Source organism: Chrysochloris asiatica, unplaced genomic scaffold (genome assembly GCF_000296735.1).
Source record: "Chrysochloris asiatica unplaced genomic scaffold, ChrAsi1.0 scaffold00061, whole genome shotgun sequence".
Lineage (NCBI taxonomy): Eukaryota > Metazoa > Chordata > Mammalia > Afrosoricida > Chrysochloridae > Chrysochloris > Chrysochloris asiatica.
In genome coordinates this window covers 2346732-2370611 of record NW_006408579.1, presented here as the reverse complement: position 1 = coordinate 2370611, position 23880 = coordinate 2346732, and the positions used below count along the sequence as shown (strand labels likewise).

The window sequence follows — 23880 nt, the reverse complement described above, 5'->3', positions numbered from 1 at the left end:
ATAGCACTTTCAGTATTCTCCTCCAACACCACAACTCAAAGGCATCAATTCTTCTACGATCTTCCTTATTCACTGTCCAGCTTTCGTATCCATATGAGGTTACTGAAAATACCATGGCTTGGGTCAGGCGCATCTTAGTCCTCAAGCTAACGTCTCTGCTCTTCAATGTTCCCAACTATGAGAGATAAAAGTCTGGCCATCATGACTTCCAAGGAGAATTCTTGCTGTACTTCTAACACATATCGGTTTCTTTTTTTGGCAGTCCATAGTATTTTTAATATTTTCCTCCAACACCACATAACTCAAATGCATCAATTCTCCTACAGTCTTCCTTATTCACAGTCCAACTTTCACATGCATATAAGGTTACTGAAAATACCACGACTTGGGTCAAGGCACACTCAAACTGACACCTTTGCTCTTGGACATTTTACAGAGGTCTTGTACAGCAGGTATGTCTACTGCAATACCTCATTTGATTTCTTGACTTCTGCTTCCATGAGTGTTGATGGTTGATCCTAGCAAAACGAAGTCTTCGACAAAGTCAATCTTTTCTCCATTTATATGGATGTTGTTTACTGAGCCACTGACAAGGCTTTTTTTGCTTTACGTTAAGATGCAACCCATACCAAAGGCTGTCGTTGATCTTCATCAGTAAGTAGTTTAAGTCTATGCTTTCAGCAAGCAAGGATGCATCATCTGCATATCACATGCGATAAATAACTGTGTGAAAATATACTATGTACATTCCACACTAATCTGTAAATTTTACACAATTTTACAAAAATCCAAAGTTTGTTTATTCTGTTTTGTTGGGGTTAAATGTGAAGCATTACAGGACGAGATGTGATATATTCAATATGAAGTTTAAACTACACAGAAAAGATAAACTAATCAGCTTCTTAAAAAAAAAAAAAACGGTCAAAATGTACTATTAGTTTTCATGAGCCCTGGTAGCATAGTGGATTACAAACTGAGTTGCTAACACAAGGTCAGCAATTCATATCTACCAGTTGCTCCTCGGGAGAAAGATGAGGCTTTCTGCTCCTGTAAAGATTAAAGTGCCCCAGAAACCCTATCAGTGTCTGTAAGACTTGGAGCCAACTTGATGGCACAAAACCACCACTATCAATTAAGTGACAAAGTGTACAAATAAATTAAATATATAGAAATCTAGGGGAGGGGTGGAATCAAGTATCTCCAAATACACGCTTTTTAAAATGACACTTAATAGTCACTTCCAATAGTGAAAAGAGGATGATTTTTACAAAAATGCTTTCTAAAACAAATTAACTTAGCCATGTTAAGAAAAAGTTAAATCATTAGTTTACACTACACACTTATAATTTTTATATTAGTCCAAGTGAATTAATGATACATGAAACTAAACATCACGTTGTTGTTGTTGTGAAGTGCCATCAAGTCGATTCCAACCCATAGCAACCCTGTGTAGGGTTTCCAAAGAGCAGCTGGTGAGCTTGAACCACCAACCGTGCAGTTCAAACAACTTTGCAGTCTGAAGCTTTAGCCCACAGCGTCACACCAGGACTCTAGTAGAAAGTAAGAAATATAAGGGCAGGCCCTTTCTTTGCATAACAAGGCCATAAATCAACTAGCTAAACAGTGAAAGATATCATAAGCAAAGTCAAAGAGTTGGTTTTTTGGGTTTTTTTCCTCTTAGTTTGAATCAATGACAGATGATTAATGTCTCTGTGGAAGTAGTTTCTTATGATGTGTCCTCCAATAATCCCTATTTCCTGGTATTCACACCCTTCGACAGTAACCTCAGCCTTCTGAGATTCGGTCATAAAAAGGCTGTAGCTTCTATCTGTCTTGGATGTCTCTGGCTTGCTTGCTTGGGTCATTTGCAGCGGGGAAAGTAAGCTGCAGGTCATGAGAAGATGTCCATGTGCATGTAACTTTACAACCATGTACATAAGCTTGGCAGCAGACAGACTCTCCTCTAGTCAAGCCTTCAGATAAGACAGTAGTCTCAACTCACACCTTGACACGAGGGACCCTGAACCAGGAGTTCCTAGCTAAATTGCACCTGAATTCATAATCCACAGAAGCAGTAACATGCTTTTTGTTTTATGTCATCAAGTTCCCTGGAATCATTTGTTACATACCAACAGATAATACAAAGGGGCTTTCAAAAGTTCGTGGAGAAACAGAGTTAAAGGATAATGGATATTTTTCCACAACTTTTTGAAACACCCTGGTACAACTGTTAACTTAGAAAATGTTCTAACAAAGGAGTACAGAAAAAACACACCTAACAAGGACATAAAGAGTAAGGAAAGTCATAACATAAAGAAAGAGGCAGTATACATAAAATCACCATGATTTTGCTAATTAAAATAAGATATTTTTCACTTGCAGAATTAAAGAACTTAAAGCATTCCTAACTAACATCGAAAGCCTAATGAGAAGTGGGCAGTCTCACACAAGAAAACTTGTATTTAAATCTATAACACCCAATCAGAGAACAGCTTGTATCAAAACCTTGAAATTCCACTTTCAAAAATCCATTCCAAAAAAAGCACACATGCCAGAGATTTAAAAGTCCATTATCTTTTCATTCTATTTCCAATAACTTTTTGAGTACCTTTATATAGAGTTATTAAAAAGGAGCTCTGGTAGCAAAGTGGTTACGAATCAGGCTGTGAACCGCAGGGTCAGCAGTTCGAAACTACCAGCCGCTCCATGGGGGAAAGATGAGGCTTTCTGCTCCCGTAAAGATTTACAGCCTCAGAAACCCTGTACAGGGTTGCTATGGGTCGGAACTGACTCGACGGCACTTAACAACATATATAGAGTTATTGGATTAGAGGGGGAAGGGGGAGACACTCAATACTTACAATAAAATAATGACTAATTATGGAATGCCCATACTATAGAATATAATCCAACAATGAAGCAAAAGCAATATAACAATCATTAGCTAAGTCAAAGATCTGGGAGATTTTCCTCTTAGTTTGAATTATGACAAATTGTTAATGTCTTTGTGGAAGCAGTTTCTGGTATGGCCTCCAATAATCCCCACATCCTGGTATTCACACCCTTCTCAGATAATGTTATAATCCCTGCTTGACAGAAAGGGAGAAGGTGTGGTTTAATATTGTGATAAAGAGGTTTTAGGCTATGATGTGGTTTGACACCATAATACAGAGAAAGACTTGATAATGTGAAAGAAAGGGAGAGAGGTAAGGAAGGTTTCATACCATGATAAATTGTTGTTCTTGTTAAATGCCATTGAATCGGTACTGACTCATAGCAACCTATACACAGCAGAATGAAACACTGCCCGATCCTGGGCCTACCTCACTATCATTGCCACGCTTGAGTCAACTCAAAAGCATCAATTCTTCTACAGTCTTCCCTATGCACTGTCCAGCTTTCGCATGCATATTAAGTTATTGAAAATACCATGGCTTGGGTCAGGCGCACCTTAGTCCTCAAGCTGACATTTTTGCTCTTCAACATTTTAAAAAGGTCTTGTGCAGCAGATTTGCCTAAAACAATGTTGTTTGATTTCCTGACTGCTGCTTTCATGAATACTGATAGTTGATCCAATAAGAATTAAGTTCTTGACAACTTCTATCTTTTCTCTGTTGATACGAATACTATTTATTGGTCCAGTGAGGATTTTTGTTTTCTTTACATTGAGATGCAATCCATACAGAAGGTTGTGGTCTTTGAACTTCATCAGTATTTTAAGTCCTCTTCACTTTCAGCAAGCAAGGTTGTATCATCTGCTTATCACAGGTTGTTAATGAGTCTACCTCCAATCCTGATACCCAGCTTCTGGCAAGTCCTAAACCTAATCCCTTCCGAGTGAGACAGATTTATCCATAAGGGCAGCGATGCCAAGGATTACTGGCAGCTACTAGAAACTGGAATAGACATAAAAAAGGAAGGTTTTCCCCTTAGAACCATGCCCTAAATTTGAATTTCTACCCACATAAATGGTGAGAGAGAAAAAAAATTTTTCTGTTCTTTAAGCCATCCATTGTGGTATTTATGCTATGGCTGTTATTGTTAAGTCGGTTCCAACTCAGAGCAGCCCTGTACAGGGTTTCCAAAAAGTGGCTGTTGACTTTGACTGCCAATCTTGAAGTTCAAACTGACCTTACGGTCCAATGCTTTATCCCTAAGACAAAAAGCAAGATCTTGTTTGTTTACTGATTTTTTTGGGGGGTGGAGGGTGGGGGGGAGTGGTTCTGGTTGGGAATTGCCAGGGAAATTACACAGAGGATATAGAAATAGCATGAACATTGAGTTTGTAGAAAGGAGGCTGAAAAAAAAAAAAAGCAGAGACCATAAATTGTTGCTATTGAGTTGATTTTCAGCACATAGTGACCCTATGGGACAGAATTAAATTGTCCCATAGGGTTTTCAAGACTAATCTTTCTGGAAGTAGACATTTGTCCCACAAAGCTGCTGGTAGGTTCAAATAGGTAGCCTTTCTCTTAGCAGTGAAGCATTTATCCAGTGCACCAGCAGGGTTCTCAGAGAGACCAAAAAGACAAACATATTTCAAAGCTAGTAGTAGATAAATGTTTGGAAAACTGAGTATGTTGCAGTAAGGCCAAACTAGGAAAGTTCCTAATTGCACAAACATACGTGTGTTGGAAGAAATACAACCAAAATGCTCCTTAGAAGCCAAAATGATCAGATTTGTCTCTCATACATCAAACATATCATGAGGAGGGACCATTTCCGTGAGAAAAATATCATGCTTGGTAATGTGCAGGGTCAGCAAAAAAGAGGGAGACCCCCAACAAGATAGACTGGCACAGTGGCAGCAGCAAGGGCTCAAGTGTAACAACAACTGTAAAGTTGGTGGAAGATTGGGCAGTACTTTGTTCTCTTGTTCATAAGGTCGCTATGAATCAGAAGCATCTCTACAGCACCTAATAACAACTGCACAACTGAACTGGGCAGGTTTTATTCTCTAGAATATGGGAACCATATTAGATTTGTATACAAAAATGAACAACATGACCAAACAGAGCTTCCCGAAGATGATTCTAGTGTTGGTATTCTTAAAAACATTGTAAGAGCCGCACCCCGGGGGGGAGGGAGGACTGGCCGGGTTCTCACCCCATTGACCCCTCTTCCACAACCCTGCAACCCAGCCATGGCCTGGCGAGGGCTGCCAAAAACCAACATCCAAGCTCACAACTGATGATGCTGGCTCTGGTGATGTGTGTGTAGGTGACAGGGGACTGGGTGCAAGAGTGGTACATGGCCCTTGTGAGCTCCATGTATGTGAATTCACAGATGAACCTGATGGCACAGAGCATCTTGGAGAACAGTTGCTTTGAAGGCAACTTGCCCAAGGAGGGAGCACATGGTCTGGGGGGCATCCCACACACGCCAGACCTCCATTCGAAGGGCTGCACGCCTGAGACCTATTTCCACACGTCTACATCTGGCAGCCAGGGTGTGGCACCCTGGGTCACAATGGTGGCGCTCAGGGGCTGCACATTCAAGGACAAGGTCTTAATGGCAGCACGAAGGGGCGCCTCAGCCATGGTGATCTACAACAAGGAGTGCTAAGGAAACCAGTACCATGCCTAAGAATGCATAGCTTGTTAATGACAAAGTCTGTTAAAAGGCCAGGTTTCCTGACTACCTCCTTGTCTTAGGCTGTTTGTGTAGAGGAGTAAAATCAGTGAAACATATATACATGTATATTCAGAAAGAGAGGTTTATTATAAAGAAAATGGCCTACAACTGCAGAGTCTCAGGTCGCAGCACAATAGAGAAAGAGTCTCTCTCATGTGTCCATTATATTGGGTGCAGGACACACCCTCAAGGAAGCATCCCTTTAAATTGATTGGCTGCTCACAGCCACTCATCAGAGTTAACTATGCCTGTATTAGGGTTCATCACCATGGGAATAAGAACATTCCACTTGCCAAACTTCTGGAAATCCTGGCCTAGTCCAGTTGACACAAAACCCTAACCTATACCACAAGAGATGACATCTAAACTTCCACCCAGAGAATCTTCTAAGGAGATAATGTAAGAAATGAAAATAAATGATGAAGAACTTTGTGGACTGCTAATTTTCAGGGGTAAAGGAAAATAAATAAAGATCACAATTATGAAGGGGGATAAAAAGAAAAGTGTCACATAACAAATTTAAAGAATTTTTCCAAGAAAGAGATCAGAGTCAACTTTGTTAAATACTCATATGCTACAGCAATGTTCCTTCCCCTTGTCTCCCACATCAATGAGGCATAAAGGAAGAGGTCTCTGTTTTGAAGTATAAATTTAAGAAATTTTAATCTATCTTTCATAATATTACACACGCACATCTACAGCAAAAGTAGTGGTTTCAAAATAATACTGCAATCTTTAGTAAATTTGCCTGTAACAAAATACACAATTTTTATATAGTCACTATAGTATTTGAGCTAAACCAAACATAAAGCAAAACAAAGCAATCGGAAAAAAAAACAATCATTTACATGTATAAAGATGGCAACAAAATATAAGAAATTAGGAGGTCTTACCTTAAATCTCTTGTCTTGCAATACTTTCTTGATGGCAACCAATTCTCCTGAATCACAAAGTTTGGCTTGATAAACCACACCAAACGACCCATTTCCAATCACTTTAGTGTCTGTATAGCTGACTTCCTGTGGCCTGTCTGGACCCTGCCCAGGTGTTGCCACCACTGTGGTCACCTTACTGCCATCCTTGTCTCCTAAAGAAAGAAAAGAATTTAAAAAGAAACAAATTGTAAATAATTAAACCAAGAAACTTTCCAAAATACACAATGTAAACTGTATTCTTTATTACAAAATATTTTTAAACACTCATCTTGTTGTTTGTTGTGAACGTGCTGTCAAGTCAGTTGTGACTCATAGCCACCCTGTATAGGATTTCTGAGGAGCAGCTAGTGGGGAAAAAACCTCAACCTTTGTGGTTTGCAGTCCAGTACTTGTCCTACAGACCAAACCACCACTCCAAATACTCATCTAAGTTCATTATAAGTTGTTTGAATTTTAAATTATTTTTTAATATACCATTAATTCAGTCATGCTATATACCCAGCAGGAGTTCTGGTATGATGCTGTGGGCTAATGCATCAGACTGCAAAGTTGTCTGAACTGCAAGGTCGGTAGTCAAGGTCACCAGCTGCTCTCTGGAAACCCTATACAGAGTCGCTATAGGTCGGAATCGACTGGATGGCACTTAACAACAACAAGAAAGACCCAGCAAGGAGCCCTAGTGACAGTGCAGATTAATCATGGGTTGCTACCAGCAAAGGCAGTGGTTTAAACTCACCCGCCACTCCATGAGATGAAGATGAGGATGTCTGCTCCCATAACAATTTATAGTCTGGGAAACCCTAGTCAGCAATTCTACTCTATCACTATAGGGTTCACTGAGTTACAACTGACACAATGGCAATGACTCTGGTTTGGTATAGACCTGGTACCATGCTCAGAGTTTACATGCATGACTTCATTTCATGAAAACAATCACTCAATAAAGTTAGTAGTACTGTTCTGGCATTGGAGTCCTGGTGTGGCACTATGGGTTAATGCGTCAGACAGCAAGTCCATATGAACTGCAAGGTTGGTGGTTCAAGCTCACCAGCTGCTCCTTCGGAAACCTTATATGGGGTCTCTATGGGTCGGAATTGACTTGACGGCACTTAACAACAAGAACAACTGTTGTGGCATTAGCTAAAAAGAAGCTTGCCAACGATTCCCAAGGACATACAGCAATTTGTGAACTCACTTGGGTTTGAATCCTTAACTGTCCAATTCTAAAAGTCCTAGTTCTTTCCTGAAGGTCTCCTTATTTTACTTGTAAAAATTATGTACAACTGAAAATGCCAACTCTACTCAAACCAGTATGTTTAGGATGGTAGGGCTTTAATTTTTTGATTCTCTGTAACTTACAAGGGAGTTTCCAGAAGTCTGTGGGAACATTCTGCATCTTTAATTCCATTTCACAAACTTTTTGAACTCCTTTTGTATTTCTTTTTAACAAAATAATAGACTACCTTTCAGAGAAAAATCAGATGAGGAAATAGAACAAGAAAAAGAATATTGAGAATAAGGGATGCAAAACTTTAAAGAAAAATCAAACTCATTTTGAATTCATATATGGCCCTTTTCTTCCCTATTCTGCCTTCCTTTGTCCCTGTAACAACCCATGCTCAAGAGTCACCCCCTAGCTGGATAAGCATAGTTCACAATCTTCTTCTCTGAATTCTTCAAATTATTCTAAACTGTACTATATAGCCTAGCACCTGATTTTTTTTTAAAGGGGGGGAGGGGAGGGATTCTGGAGTTCTTAGTTCTTTTACTGATCTGAGAATATACAATTTCTAAAAAGTATAAAGCATTTTGCAGTACCAGTTATGATTTCTTCTCTACTCTGACAAATTTAAAGCTTCATGATTTGCAGGACATTAAGTCCTTAGCCTCACTGAGTGAGCTTAACCTATTTCTCTGCTGCCCTCCCATTATAGCAATTTTATATTTAAATCCTGAGTTCATACTAAACTAATAATAATAACAATAAAGAGTTGTTGTTGTTAGGTGGCACTGAATCTGTACCGACTCACAGTGACCTTATGAACAGCAAAACGAAACTCTGCCCAATCCTGGGCCAACCTCACTACTGCTGCCACGCTTGAGTCCATCAATGCTGCCACTTGGCCAATCCATCTCGTTGGGGGGTCTTCTTCCTCAACAAGTAGTAGAATAATATATCTAACTCCAGACACCAAAAATACAAAGTTTAAATTTTTGTCTCACACACAGCAAAATAATTTTTTTTAATTCTAATTTTCCAATAATTTGAGTATATTTACCCTGTTGTTGTTCTTAAGTACCATCGAGTCAGTTCCAACTCAAAGCAACCTTGTATAGCATTCCCAAGGAAGCTGATGGGTTTGCAGTTAGCAGTCTAGTGCTTATCCTCTAACACCACACTATTGTTGCTGTTGTTGTTGTTGTTGTTGTTGTTGTTAAGTGCCATTGAGTCGGTTCCTACTAATAGCAACCCTGGTAACAGGGTTTCCAAGGAGCGGCTGATGGGTTTGAACCGCTGACCTTGCAGTTCAAATGACCATGCAGTCCAGCGCATTACCCCACAGTGCCACACCAGGACTCCAAAATTCTCTACAAAATATATTTTCCCTACCAAATACAAATTGCAAAATACAGAATAAGATCCATAGCTTTTGAAACCTTTGATATCTCAAAGGGTTTCAATAGCTATGAATCTTTACAGAAGCCAACTCCTACATCTTTCTCCTGTGGAACGGCTGATGGGTTCAATCCAACAACGTCTTAAGCAGCTGAGTGTTTTAATAACTGTGTCAATAGGGCCAATCTATATTACACCATGCAATCTATATATTATATCATAGTATCAACTATCTGAGGTATGTGTGTTCTTAGTTCCAAGGTAAAACACCAAAATAAATGCGTTACTTAGCTCAAATCCAACACCTCTTGTAGAAACCATTTAACCTTACTATTTAGTGGTCATCAAGTTGTAGCTGTAACTCAAATCTTGCCATTAGCTGCCATCCTAGCAACCACACTTTAAAAAAAAAACAAAACAAACAACAACAAAAAACCCGTTGTGTCGTACTATGTCATCTTCCTGGTTGTTGGTATATTTGAGTCTATTATATCTCCATCTCAATGAGACACACATCTCACTGAGGGTTTCCCTCATTTTCACTGGCTGTCTTTATCAAATAGTGGCTGGTGATTCTGAAGACATGTCCAAGGTAAGTAAGTCTAAGGCCTACCATCCTCACTTCTAAGGAATGTTCTTAGTTACTTCTTCTAAGAAGTTTGTTCATTCATTTGACAGTGGTGTTAACACCATTTTTATTTACAACAGTATCACACACACAAAGCCCAGGGAAAGCCAACACATATAGTATGTGTGTAAGGAGATTGGGAGGGTAAAGAGAGGCTGCTTATAAAAATTTGCAAAAATCAAATCTTTCCATAAACATTTTTATGCCCCATCACATAGCACTTTTCAACCCTTTCAAATATACCCTTCACATTTCACCTGACAATAAAATAAAGCTTAAATATATTTGCTAAAAATCTATATTAATCTAATCTGAGCTCCAAATCACCATGCCCCACCCCCAAAAAAGTACCCCATATACTTTCATTTCTTCCCATGCTAATCTTAACTATATCTGGTGTGGCGCTACAGGATAAGCATTGGACTGCTAACCACAGAGTCAGCAATTCAAAACCACCAGTTGCTCCTTGGAAACCCTGCGTCGGAACTGTCTCAACGGCACTTAACAACAATAACAGTAACATAAACCCTACCCTTAGTTATTCTTCATTAGTAAACTAAACCTGTCTTTACCTGTTTGTCAGCACTCATAAAGACAGATATACAGTCTTCCAAACTTAAATTCCAAAGTAAGAGATACAGAAAGATGAAAATCCAAGGTTGTTCCAAAGAAAATATAAAGCAGAAATAATTTCACACACCGTGTGGCTTTTCCCTACATCATTTAGATCAAAATCAGATCATACACACACACACTTCAACTTATAATTAATAATTTCAATGAATGAAGATGCCTGAAAAATCTCACAAGTCTAATTCATAAAACAAAGCATCATTATTTTTAATTATGGTAAATTAACAGATTTGAAGATTGGCTGCTATTCTCCACAATTTTAATTAGGAACAAAATTTGTTTGGGGTATGACCACAATTATACAGTAGTATTTCATTGAAGAACATCCCAGACACAGCTTTGTACTTGCTCTAATAATTAAAGCAATATAACCATTTCTAGCGACTCTTTCCCCTACTTGTCACCTCAGGTTGTACTTCTTTAAAAAAAAAAGATTTCCGGGATCTAAGAGCCAACTATGAAGGATATCCGTTACAATCCTGAAATTAGCATCTCTTCCTCTCAACTACTAAGTCTGGGAAACAACTATTCAAGCAACACAGTTTACAAATTGGAAAAAGCACAAATGAGACATTCTGTTATATATTTAAAGCGGGAGTAGAAAAATAAAAAGATGCTGTGCCTATGAAAGATACTCTTGAGACTTTTAAACTGAGATTGAAAATACACGGATATTGCAGGGCAGCTATTTGTTTATTATAAACCTTGATTCTGCGATATACTGTAAATCCAAGCCTCTATGACTATAGACCCATTTTGAAATGAGTTGCTAACAGAATAAAGATTCAAAACCACCAGTTGCTCCTTGGAAACCCTGAGTTGGAACTGACTCAAGGGCACTTAACAACAATAACAGTAACATAAACCCTACCCTGAATTATTCTTCATTAGCAAACATTAGGTGGGGATCTGTGGGATCTTTCTGCTCCCATAAAGATTTACAGGCTCAGAAACCCTACACAGAGTCGCTACGAGTCAGAACTGACTTAGTGGCACACAACCACACCACCACCATAAGAAGGTAAAGATTACAGTGGAACTAAGGATTAAGGAAAGGTGCTCTGGTAGCGTAGTGGTTATGAATTGGGCTGCGAACCGCAAGGTCAGCAGTTCAAAACTACCAGCTGTTCTGTGGGAGAAAGATGAGGCTTTCTGCTCCCGTAAAGATTTACAGCTTCAGAAACCCTGTACAGGGTAGCTATGAGTCAGAACCGACTCCACGGCACATAACAACAACAACAAGGATTAAGGAAGGAGCTTTGGTAGCGTACAAATCAGGAAACTATCAGCTGTTCCATGGGAGCAAGAGGAGGCTTTCTGCTCCCGTAAAGATTTACAGCCTTGGAAACCCTGTATGGGGTCACTATAAATTGGAACCGACTCTATGGCATATAACCACCACCTCCACCAAGGATTAAGGAGAAATCCTGGTTTGATACTGTTGGATCAGCACTTAACTGCTAACCACCAAGGTTGATGGCTCAAACCTACAAGCCACTCCTTGGAAACCCTATACAGGATTTTTATAAGTAAAAAAAAAACTTGATGGCACTTAACAACAAGAAAGATTAAGGATGCCCCCACCTTACTAGTTACCATCTTTAAGTACCCCTTGGGGGGTATGGTCTGACTACATTTTACAAGAGTGCTTTGGACAAGTTGGTTCTATTGCCCTGGATCTTTCATCTGGCTCATTATGTCTGAATTCCAGTTCAAGGGACCTTTGGTCCACATCTGACCTGACTCCCCAACTCCCACAGACTCCTCTATCAATACTTTGCCATCTGGCCTGCTGATTTGGGTTCCTCAGATCCTCAGACTACATGGGTAAGAAATTCATTCAGACTAATCTCTAAACTACAGATTTGGGACTTGACAGCCTCCAAAATTGTTGAATTTTGTCAGATGCTGCAGCATGTTGCAGAACCCTGGGATTTGAAGGAAGGGAGGCATGGTGAATGGTATCAAGAATTATGGAGTCCTGGTGTGGTGCTGTGGGTTAATGCACTAGACTGCAAAGTCAGTTTGAACTGTAAGGTTGGTGGTTCAAGCTCACCAGTCACTCCTTGGAAACCCTCTAGAGGGTCGCTATGGGTCGGAATCGACTCGACAGCATTTAACAACAACAAACAGCATGTCAGAAAAGTCAAAACAGTTGGGATATCTTTAATCTCAACTCATACGGGCCAGCCCTGTGCTGATCTTTCTAAAAGAACTATTCATGCAGACATCCTTTTACTCTTTTGTACCTATGGAAAAAAATACCTAATATCTTAGCAGAAATTAAAGGATTTGCTCCATTCTCTCTCTAGTAATGAGAGAAATTGCTTAGAACTATTAAGGCTTATATTATTCCCCCCTTCTAATATGGAATTTAAGGAGCTCTGGTAGCCTACTGGTTACGAATTGGACTGCTAACCTCAGAGTCAGCAGTTTGAAACTACCAGCTGTTCCATGGGAGAAAGATAAGGCTTTCTGCTCCCGTAAAGATGTACAGCCTCAGAAACCCTGTACAGGGTCGCTATCAGTTGGAACTGACTCCACGGCACAGAATAGCAACAACAACACGGAATTTACAGGCATACTAAAAGAAATCTATGGCTCTCAGACCGTCAGCCTCAAGTATCCTGAAATTTTTATTCAGGTATCACCGAGCTTTTCAGATTACTCTCCAACAGAGGTAAAAAATCAGAGCTGCAAAGAATGGCAGGATAATATCAGGAATAAACTGGCACAGCATCAGGAGCACCATGGAGCAGTCAGCCACTCAAGTGCTAAGGAAAAGCATGTCATCATTTAGCAAGCTGACTTAGCAAAGAGTTATAAAAAATTGCAGTTTACAAAGCACTTTGCCTTCACATTTTACCTAATCTAATCTTCACAAAACTCTATAAGAGGGTCACTTAAGTGCCACTGAGTCAGTTCCAACTCATCGAGACCCTGTTATAGGGTTTCTAAGGAGCAGCTGGTGGATTTGAACTATCAACCTTGTGGTTTGCAGTCCAGTGCTGATCCTACTACATACAGCACCACACATCCCCTACAAAAAGCAAACAATGTTTCTGACAATATAACACAAAAAAGATGTTCTAGAATAATAAGACAATAAGTGACCATCTCTTCTACTTCTCCAGCAGGCTTCGGCTTATGAATAGCAACCTAAAATTTAACAACAACCAGAAACTGGAAGTCCTGGTATGCTGTAGGATAGCAATGAAGTACTCATCAAGGTCAACGGTTCAAACCCACCAGCACTTTCTTGGAAACCCTATACAGGGTTGCTAAGAATCAGAATCAACTCAATGGCACTTAACAACAATAACAAGATATTGAATAATGTTGGACTACAGCAATAGAGCAACATATGAAGTACTGCTTTCAAGAGACCAAAATCCCCATGAAAAGCTATAAACTATAACAAATCTGCCTCATTTAAAAAAAACCCACTTGGCCCAATACTAAATTTCACAGAATGCATGTTACAAGTTTCATACTAAGTATACAACAGCAGCCATTACAGTAAAATAGACTTTCAAAAACATGCCATAGGTCTCAAGTAGAGAACAGAGCCAAAAATAACAAAGCATCTCAGCTCCAAGCCCCCTCTGGACAGAGGACTTCTGGGATCCTTCATTACAACTAGAATCCATTCAAAAGATATGAATTTCCTATCACAATTATAATCTAGAAGTAAATTCCCTATCTTAGAGATAAATCTTAAATATATAAACCACAACATTCTTCACTGAGTAATGAAATAGTGATATGCCATAGAGCAACTGCTTTCTACTGAAGGTTGTTAACTATAAAATACTATAAAAGCCTTCATAGAAATTTAGGCCTATCCCAAGATGATACATGCAGCCCAGCTCTCAATCTCACAAGCACAGGTTTGTACCTGTAAGCAACACCTTGTAGTCACATTTCTGAAGTCACTCCTTACCTCCTACCAATCCTGAGATGAACAAATATAAAACGGACATATGATCCACAACCAAAATATGAGGAGAGCATTCCAAAACCAAAAAGTCACTCCAAGCATGTTTCAATGTTTAGGGGGTATTTAACACTGACATTCTAATTTATATGAATGACAAATCACAAAATTCAACATACTTTTAGCCATTCAATTTGATGTTTCTTTTCTTGAAGTCAGTTCTTAGGATTCATCAGATCTGAGAAAAAAAACAGTAACTGAAGATACTTACATCGAGAAGCTTTTAGAAAATGTTAATAAAGCCATACTATAGAGCTCTGGTAGCACTGTTGTTGTTGTTGTTGTGATGTGCCGAGGAGTCAGTTCCGACTCACAGCAACCCTGTACAGGGTTTCCGAGGCTGTAAATCTTTACAGGAGCATAAAGTCTCATCTTTCTCTCGTGGAACAGCTGGTAGTTTTGAACTGCTGTCAGTGAAGTTTGCAGCCCAATTCGTAACCACTACGCTTCCAGAGGCTGCTAACCCCAAGGTCGGCAATTCAAAACTACCAGCCATTCCGTGGGAGCAATATAAAGCTTTATACTCCTGTAAAGAAAAACAGCCTCAGAAACCCTGTACAGGGTCACTATGAGTCGGAACCGACTCCACTGTACTTAACAACAACAACAATGGTAGTCCTTGGACTCCTAGTGTGGTGCTGTGTGCTAATATTCCAGACTGCAAAGCCATATGAACTGCAAGGTCAGTGGTTCAAGCTCACCAGCTGCTCCTTGGTAACCCTATTTAGGGGAGCTATAGGTCGGAACCAACTCAAACAAGCACTTAACAACAATGACCATAGATCACAGTTCAAATCCACCAACTGCTCCTTGGAAGGAAAAGAAGGCTTTCTGCTCTCATATAAATTTGTTGTTGTGGTTAAGTGCCATTGAGTTGGTTCCGACTCATAGGGACTCTGTATAGGGTTTCCAAGGAGTGGCTGGTGAGCTTGAACCGCCGACCTTGTGGTTCAAACTGACCTTGTTTGTAGTCCAGCATCACATTCTCAGAAACCCTCTATAGAATCACTATTCATGAACATTAACTCAATGGCAGTTAAGTGCTGGGAGTTCCTGCATAGTGCAGATAACTAAGCATATGACCACTTTCAGTTGAAAGGTTGGCAGATCAAATCCACCCAGAGGTACCTTGAAAGAAAATCCTGGTGATCTTTCAAAAAGTTAAAGCCTTGTTAATTCTATTGAGTGCAATTCTACTCTGTAATACATGAGGGTCGAACTAAGTCATAATACACGTGACGACTGGTTTGTGTTTTTTGCTGTTGTTGTTGTTTATAATGAGCAAAGTCATGCCATAATAATTCAAGAACTACTTCAGCATATGTACCATAGGAAATTGAATCAGCTGTGACTGCCTCTACAGAATTTTCCTTTAGCTCAAGAGTAAAATCCCCATATAGAAATAACAGAAAGTCAAAATTCTTCCATACAAACCAGCAAACAGCCATGACTACACTGACATACAAAGTATTTTCTGTTTTCTAAGGTGTGGCACTTAAGAGTTAATGCACTGGACTGCAAAGTTGGTTTGAATCACAAGGTCAGCAGTTCAAGCTCACCAGTCACTCCTTGAAAGCCTTGTACAGGGTCGCTATGAGTTGGAATCAACTTGACAGTACTTAACAACAACTAAGTCCTAGTATGGCACTGCGGGTTAATGCGCTAGACTGCAAAGTCATTTGAACCACAAGGTTGGCAGTTCAGGCTCACCAGCTGCTCTTCAGAAACTCTATACAGGGTTGCTATGGATCGGAATCAACTCGAAGGCACGTAACAACAGCAACAGCCCAACAATGTTTGATGAAAAATAACTGCCTATCACAAACAATCCTGGTGTGTACTGAACTGCAAACCACACGGATGGAGGCTCAAACCCACCCACCAGCTGCTCCTTAGAAACCCTACACAAGGTCACTATGAGTTGGAACTAACTCCAAGGTACAAAACAACATCACAAATAGAAATGACACTTATTTTTTTAAATGATGCTGAATAGTGAATATAAAGACACTTTTGAAAAGAAAACTACAGAAATTACTTTAAAAAAAAAAAGAAGAAGACAAAGAACAACTCCCTTCTTTCAAACATGATTGTCAGAGGGGAAACACCACACTGGTCACTGTCAAATATTCAGATTTTAATAAAAATTCAACCAACTTTTCATCCTAAGCAACTGACTAAGGAACTTCTATCAATTTGAGATGTTTCCCCAAAATAAACAATTATCAATCAGAAATACACAATTTAAAAATTAAGAGGAACAAAAAAGGAATTTCCAGTTTAAAGAATAAAAGTTAATTAGAGCAATTCTAAATGAACTTACTCTTGTTGTGAAATAAGAGATCTACACTCACGATGAAGGACCTCTGGTAGTATGGTGGTTATGACTCAGGCAGTCAGCAATTCAAAACTACCAGCAGTTCTGCAGGAGAAAGATGAGGCTTTCTGCTCCCAAAAAGATTTACAGTATTGGAAACGCTATGCAGGTTTGCTATGAGTTGGAACTGACTCCACAGCACACGATCACCCGCACCACCACCACCACCACTCACGAATGAAGGCGCCCTGATAGCGAAGTGGGTTACAAGTCTGGCTAAAAACGGGAAGATCAGGAGTTTGAATTTACCAGCTGCTCTGCAGGAAAAAGATGAGGCTTTCTGCAACTGTAAAGATTTGTAGCCTCGGAAACTATATACAGGGTTGCTAGGAGTCTGAACTGATTTTATAGCATACAACCGCCGCCACCCACTCTATGATGAGGAAACTCTAACAAGAGAACGCAACTAACTGTTCACCTAACCAAATCAAACTATGAAGAAAAAAGGGTATACCAAGCAGCTGAATCGGTCAAATCAAGCCTAATGATCATGATCAATAGTGTGACAAAACTTTTAGTGAAATTTCTACATTATTCTGGTGGGATGAAAATCACGTTCACAGGATCTTTTCCCTAAACATCATTCATCGCTACACAATTCCATCTATAAGGCTGTGTAAAGCAAAACAAACAAAAAGAATTACTAAATTTTCATTGGAAGACAAAAAGAGTAAACAAAAAGAAGAGGTCAAGAAAAAAAATTGACAAGTCACATAGGACATCATTTCTTTTTTATATGCTTACTATGTATCACTTCTAGAAATGGAAAGGAAAATATAAGGTGGCAGAGGATGAAGACAGTAGAGATGCTAAAGTCCTGGTCAGCACAATAATGCCACATTTCCAGTCACATGAAAATACAACAATAGAATGAACAAGCATCAATTTTGAAGAACTATAAAAATCCCCCCAAAATAAAAAATAAACAAAATAAAATAAATAATTTTTTTAAATTTAATTTAAAAAAAAAAAAAACAGTCAAGTTTTTATCCTTAGAGAGAGGCATAATAGTATAATGGAACAACTATGGTGTATGATCCACACAATCAAAAGCCTTTGCATAGTAAATAAAACACCAGGAAACACCCTTCTGGAATTCTCTGCTTTCAGCCAACATTCTTATCAACAGATAAAAGATTGAAGTTGTCAAGGACTTCATTCTTCTTGGGTCAACTATCAACACGCGTGGAAGCAGCAGTCAAGAAATCAAATGATGTATTGCATTAGGCAAATCTGCTGCACAAGACCTTTTTAAAGTGTTGAGGAGCAAAGATGTCAGCTTGAGGACTAAGGTGTGCCTAACCCAAGCCATGGTATTTTCAATAACCTCATATGCATCTGGAAGCTGGATAGTCAATAAGGAAGTCCACAGAAGAATTGATGCTTTTGAGTTATGGCATTGGAGGAGAATATTGAAAGTGCCATGGACTGCCAAAAGAATAAAGTGATATGTGTTGGAAGAAGTGCAGCCAGAGTGCTCCTTGGAGGCCAGGATGGCCAAACTTCGTCTCTCATACTTCGGACATATTGTCAGGAGGGAGCAGTCACTGGAGAAGGATATCATGTTTGGTAAGGTGGAGTGTCAGAGACAAAGAGGAAGACCCCCAGTGAAATGGATTGGCCAGGTGGCAGCATCAATGGACTCAAGCATGGCAACAATTGTGATATTGGCCCAGGACTGGGCAGTGTTTCGTTCTGTTGTGCATAGGGTCGCTATGAGTCAGTACTAACTCGATGGCACCTAACAACGACAATAATAATGGGGTATGAAGTCACACCACGGTTTTAATAACATATGGCACTGCAGGAAAATGCACTGAACCACAAGGTAAGTTTGAACCACAAGGTAAAAGTTTGAACTGCAAGGTTGGAAGTTCAAACCCACCAGCTGCAACTCAGAAACCCTATACAGGGTCACTATGAGTAGGAACTGACTCATAGACACTTAATAACAACACTTTAAAAATTAAAATTGTTATCACTTCACTATCAACTCATTCATAGCAACCCTATAGAGCAGAACTGCCTCATAGGGTTTGGGAGGCTATAAATCTTTGCAGAAGCATACTGCCACAAGCATACTGCCACATTGTCCCAGGAACGACCAATGAGTTCAAACCACTGACCTTCCAGTTAGCAGTGGAGCTCTAAACCATAGACTAGGCTCCTATTCTACCACTTATTGTCTATAAAATAGAAACACAGCTGCTACTTTATAGAGTGAATGTGATGGTTACACTTACACCACACAGTGAGCACTCAATAATTTAAAGTGTCTCTGAAGTTAGAATTATAAGCAATAGAAATAAAAAAGGGAATATTATCCCCTTTCCCACTATGTTCTTTTACCTCAATATACCACAGACTGTTTATAAGTCCATTTTCATAAAGAATCTGAGCTCCCTCACTCACCTAAGAGTTCTTTGGAGTGCCAGGAATTACCTGAATTGTTTACATTTCCCTAGTGCTGATTAACACAGGGTTCAGTACAAAGCAGGAGGATCAACAAATGTTAGCTGAATTTATGTAAGAATCATTCAAGCAGTAAAACGATTAGGATTTGTGAACTGACTATTCATGATAAAAGTAAGCAATGGTTTTGCTTCTTCCTGTGCTTATCATTGGTCAGATACAAATCCCTGGTGATACATAGACAAAAGGGCATTTACAAGTAGTACAGTCAGATTGGAGGATTTACTGCAAACATGGAGTCAACAGGCAGCCAAAATAGAGGATGTGATTGGTCACACATGGCTTTATTTGTGAGCAGAAACTTGGTTTCTTAATCCTCTTTCAAATAATTCTGGGGTTTTTGTGGCATCAATAAGAAACAGGTAGGAGGACAGGACAGGGAACATCTTTGAGGTCTGAAGTTCAATTTGTAACAATGTACATATGTATGCATATTCCTTACATTTGAGTATCTTTTCAGAGTAGGTATTAAGAATCATCTAGGGTACCAATAAACAACATTCTTGTTGTTGTTGTTGTTATGTGCCATGGAGTCGGTTCAGACTCATAGCAACCCTGCACAGGGTTTCCGAGGCTGAATTTTTACGGGAGCAGAATGCCTCATCTTTCTCCCGCGGAGCAGCTGGTAGTTTCGAACTGCTGACCTTGAGGTTCGCAGCCCGACTCGTAACCACTACGCTACCAGAGCTCCTTTAAACAACATTCTTATCTCCAGAGAAAAGACTGAAGTTGTCAAGGACTTCATGCTTCTTGGATCAACTATCAACACTCGTGGAAACAGTAGTCAAGGATCAGACCACATATTACATTAGGAAAATCTGCTGCACAAGACCTTTTTAAAGTGTTGAAGAGCAGAGATGTCAGCTTGAGGAGTAAGGTGTGCCTGACCCAAGCCATGGTATTTTCAATAACCTCATATGCATGTGAAAGCTGGACAGTGACTAAGAAGGACTGTAGAAGAATTGATGGTTTTGAGTTATGGTGTTGGAAGAGAATATTGAAAGTGCCATGGGCTGCCAAAAGAACCAATCTATCTGTGTTGGAAGAAGTGCAGCCAGAGTGCTCCTTGGAGGCCAAGATGGCCAAACTTCATCTCTCATACTTTGGACATGTTGTCAGGAGGGACCAGTCCCTGGAGAAGGATATCATGTTTGGTAAGGTGGATGGTCAGAGAAAAAGGGGAAGACCCCCAACGAGATGGATTGGCCACGTGGCAGCATCGATGGACTCAAGTCTGGCCAACAATTGTGATATTGGCCCAGGATCGGGCAGTGTTTTGTTCTGCTGTGCATAAGGTCACTATGGGTCGGTACCGACTCGATGGCACCTAACAACAACAAGGGGAGCTTACTTGAAGATTCTAGAACTACAACCATGTAAGTCTGTACTGGGGCCCAGAAAGCGTATTTTTATTAGACACCCAAAATGATTCTTAAACCAATACTTATACAAATCCAGATACTATTAAAAGAACCAAAATTCAATCCTTAGAACAACCCTGTAATGCAACAATAGGGGATCCTAATATGTTCAAAAAGGTTTGGTAATTTGTACAATGTAACTAACTCTTCAAATATTCAAAGGATTCAGAATTGTTCATTTACTCTAAAACCTGCGCCCTACTACGTTACTTTGCTCAAGACCTTATCATAAAGATACCCCACTGGCCAGTTTGTAATACTGTGGTAGTGTGGTTGTTTTTTGATGCCAGTCTAGGATTTCCAAGACCAGCATGATCACCTGTGGTGGACAGGTTTCAACAGAGCTTCCAAATCTCAAAAGACTAAGATGAAAAGCGTGGAGATCATTTTTTATTATTATTATTATTATTAGCCAAAGAAAACTCTATAGCTCACAATAGTCTGGTATGCTACTCCTGTTGTTAGATGTTGTCAACTCAGTTCTAACGCATAGAAGCACTGTGTACAAAAAAAAAGAAAAAAGAAACACTGCCCAGTCCTGTACCAGCACACTGCCATGTTTGAGATCATCTCTGCTGCCTCTGTGTTAATCTATCTCATTGAGGGTCTTCCTCTTTTTCACTCACCTTCCACCTTCTCCAGGTATTGGTACCTCCTGAAATCATAACCAAAGTGAATGAAGTCTTCCCATTGTCGCTTAGGAGCAATCTGGCTGCACTTGTCCCAAAACATATTTCTAGTTCTTCTGGCAGTCTAGGGTACTATTAATATTCTTCTCCAACACCATTAACTGTGACGCACGGATTCTTTTACAGACAGGTCTTCGTTATTCATTGTTTAACTTTCACATGCATATGAGGCTATTGAAAATACTGTGGCTTGGGTCAGGCACATCTTAGTCCTCAAACTGATATCTTTGCTATTAAACTCTTTAAAGAGGTCTTATGCAACAAATCTGCCTAATGTAATATGTTGTTTGATTTTTTTTGACTGCTGTTTTCATTAGATTTCACTGTGGATCCAAGTAAAATGAAATTTTTGACATCTTTTCTCTGGAGTCCTGGTGGAGCTGTAGGATAAACACCAGACCACAAGGCTGGTTTGAACTAAAACATCAGCAGTTCAAACTCACCAGCTGCTCCTTGTATACCTTCTACAGGGTTACTATGTGTCGGGATCAACTCAATGGCACTTAACAACATCTTTTCTCTGTTAATTATGATGCTACTTATTAGTCCAGTTGTGAGGATTTTTGTTTTTTTGCATTGAGGTGCAATCAATGCTGAAGTCTATAGTCTTTGATCTTCATCATTAAGTGCTCAAAAAATACAAGCAAGCATTTTTCTAGTATTCTCTGCTTTTAGCCAAGATACATCTGATATTAGCAGTGATAGTCTTCCGCCATCCTCTTCTGAAAGCATCTTGAATTTCTGGCAACACCTCTGATGTACTACTACAAACATATTTTAATTACCTTCAACAAATTTTTACTTGCATGTGATATTTATGATATTTTCTGAACTTTGTCGGAATTGTCTTATACAGTTCTAGAAAATGAGCCCTTCTAACCACAAGGTCGACAGTTTAAACCCACCAGCCACTCCTCTGAAACCCTATATAGGGTCACTATTAGTCGGAACTGATTCAACTGCACTTAACAACAACAACAACAGGGTGGAAGACACTAAAAATACACAGTAGACACAACAATGAACTCACGCATACCAACAACTGTGAAGATGAAGAAGGATGAGGCAATATTTCATTATGGTACATGGGGTCTCTGTGAGTCAACACCAACTCGATGGCAACTAACATATATAACGACAAATTAAGATTTTTTAACACACAGGTGCTCAGGTCCTAAAATCAACTTTCTGTTAAAATCAAAACTTTCAAATATTTTACAAAAGTTTGATATCCATTAACTACCCAATTTCTTACTTCAAAATATCTAAATTCTTTTTGAACTAATTTTAAATGACTCAGTATTTTCATCTCCAAAAATCCAAATTTTACTATATATAAACCACAAGTCACAATGAACCATTGCCAATTTTCAACACTCCAACCTTAACGTGCATACCATTTTACTTATGAACCATGAACTCAAATCAAGCATATTTTCCTTTATTCTAATCCCAGTGAACATCAAACCAAACCTAAAACGAGTAAATATTTCATTTAGTATTAAGCCCTCACTTGAAATAATTTCAAAACGTATTTTAGAAACAAATTTATTTTCCCTGAAAAGTCTAAAAACCTTGCAGTGTGTATGTAAACAGCTTATTAGGATTTTAGGAATTAGACTATTAAGTATTGAATATGCCTAATTCACTAGATTTACACAACATCCAATTTGAGGCTGGGGAAAGGGGCATTGGGCAGTATATTTAATTTTTTTTTTTTTTTAAAGGGGGAAGATTAACCTAATGTCATATTGCCTCTGACAACTCAAAAACCTCCCCAAAATAATGACTTACTCAATCCTGGCTTTCCTCTGAAGTTAGCACCAAAGCTATCTTCAATCCCAAATCCAAACTGTTTTTCCCATTCCACAGCACAAAAAGTTATATACATTTTAAGTTGTTGTTGTTAGATGTCATCAAGTCAGGGCTGACTCAGTGGCCCTGTACTGGGTTTCCAAAGGAGCTGCTAGTGGATGTGAACCGCTGACCCTATAGTCCAAACTTACCTTGCAGTAGAGTGCTTATCCTACAGCACCACTTATTAAACTAAAAATTGCTGCTCTATTTCAGACAATGGGGGAAGAGTCAAAATATAGGCAGGATGTGTTTCTTCTAGAAGACTACTGCTAAATCTAGATTGGCTCAGCACTTTACCAATGATTTAACAGCCAACATCTGGCCTACCAGCCCCTCCTAGGAAACCCTAGATAGGGTCACTATGAGTCAGAACCGACTCAACACTTAACAACATCTGATCCAAGAAGGTAACAATCATAGTTGTTGCACAATTAGTGCTATTGCTCCATTTTACACCTATGCATACAGAAATTCTATAAAATATATGTTCATTCATAAGCGTACAAATTCCTAACAAACTTTCACTGTATTTTGGAAAATACTTCAAATCTGAAAATCACTAGAAAAAGTCACTCATCCTCTAAGATAGCAAAGAATCCTGCCTGAAATCACCTCTTAAA

The 23880-nt window shown here is 39.2% G+C and overlaps 1 protein-coding gene across 2 annotated transcripts in view; it reads right to left on the bottom strand.

Annotated features, from left to right (window-relative positions):
• The window catches only part of GSK3B (glycogen synthase kinase 3 beta), a 241727-nt gene that overhangs the window by 135379 nt on the left and 82468 nt on the right, over positions 1-23880 (bottom strand). For both annotated transcript variants that reach the window (XM_006864148.1, XM_006864147.1), the window contains exon 2: positions 6528-6721. In XM_006864148.1, coding sequence (XP_006864210.1) covers positions 6528-6721 — 194 coding nt within the window. The remainder of the gene's footprint in view (positions 1-6527; positions 6722-23880) is intronic.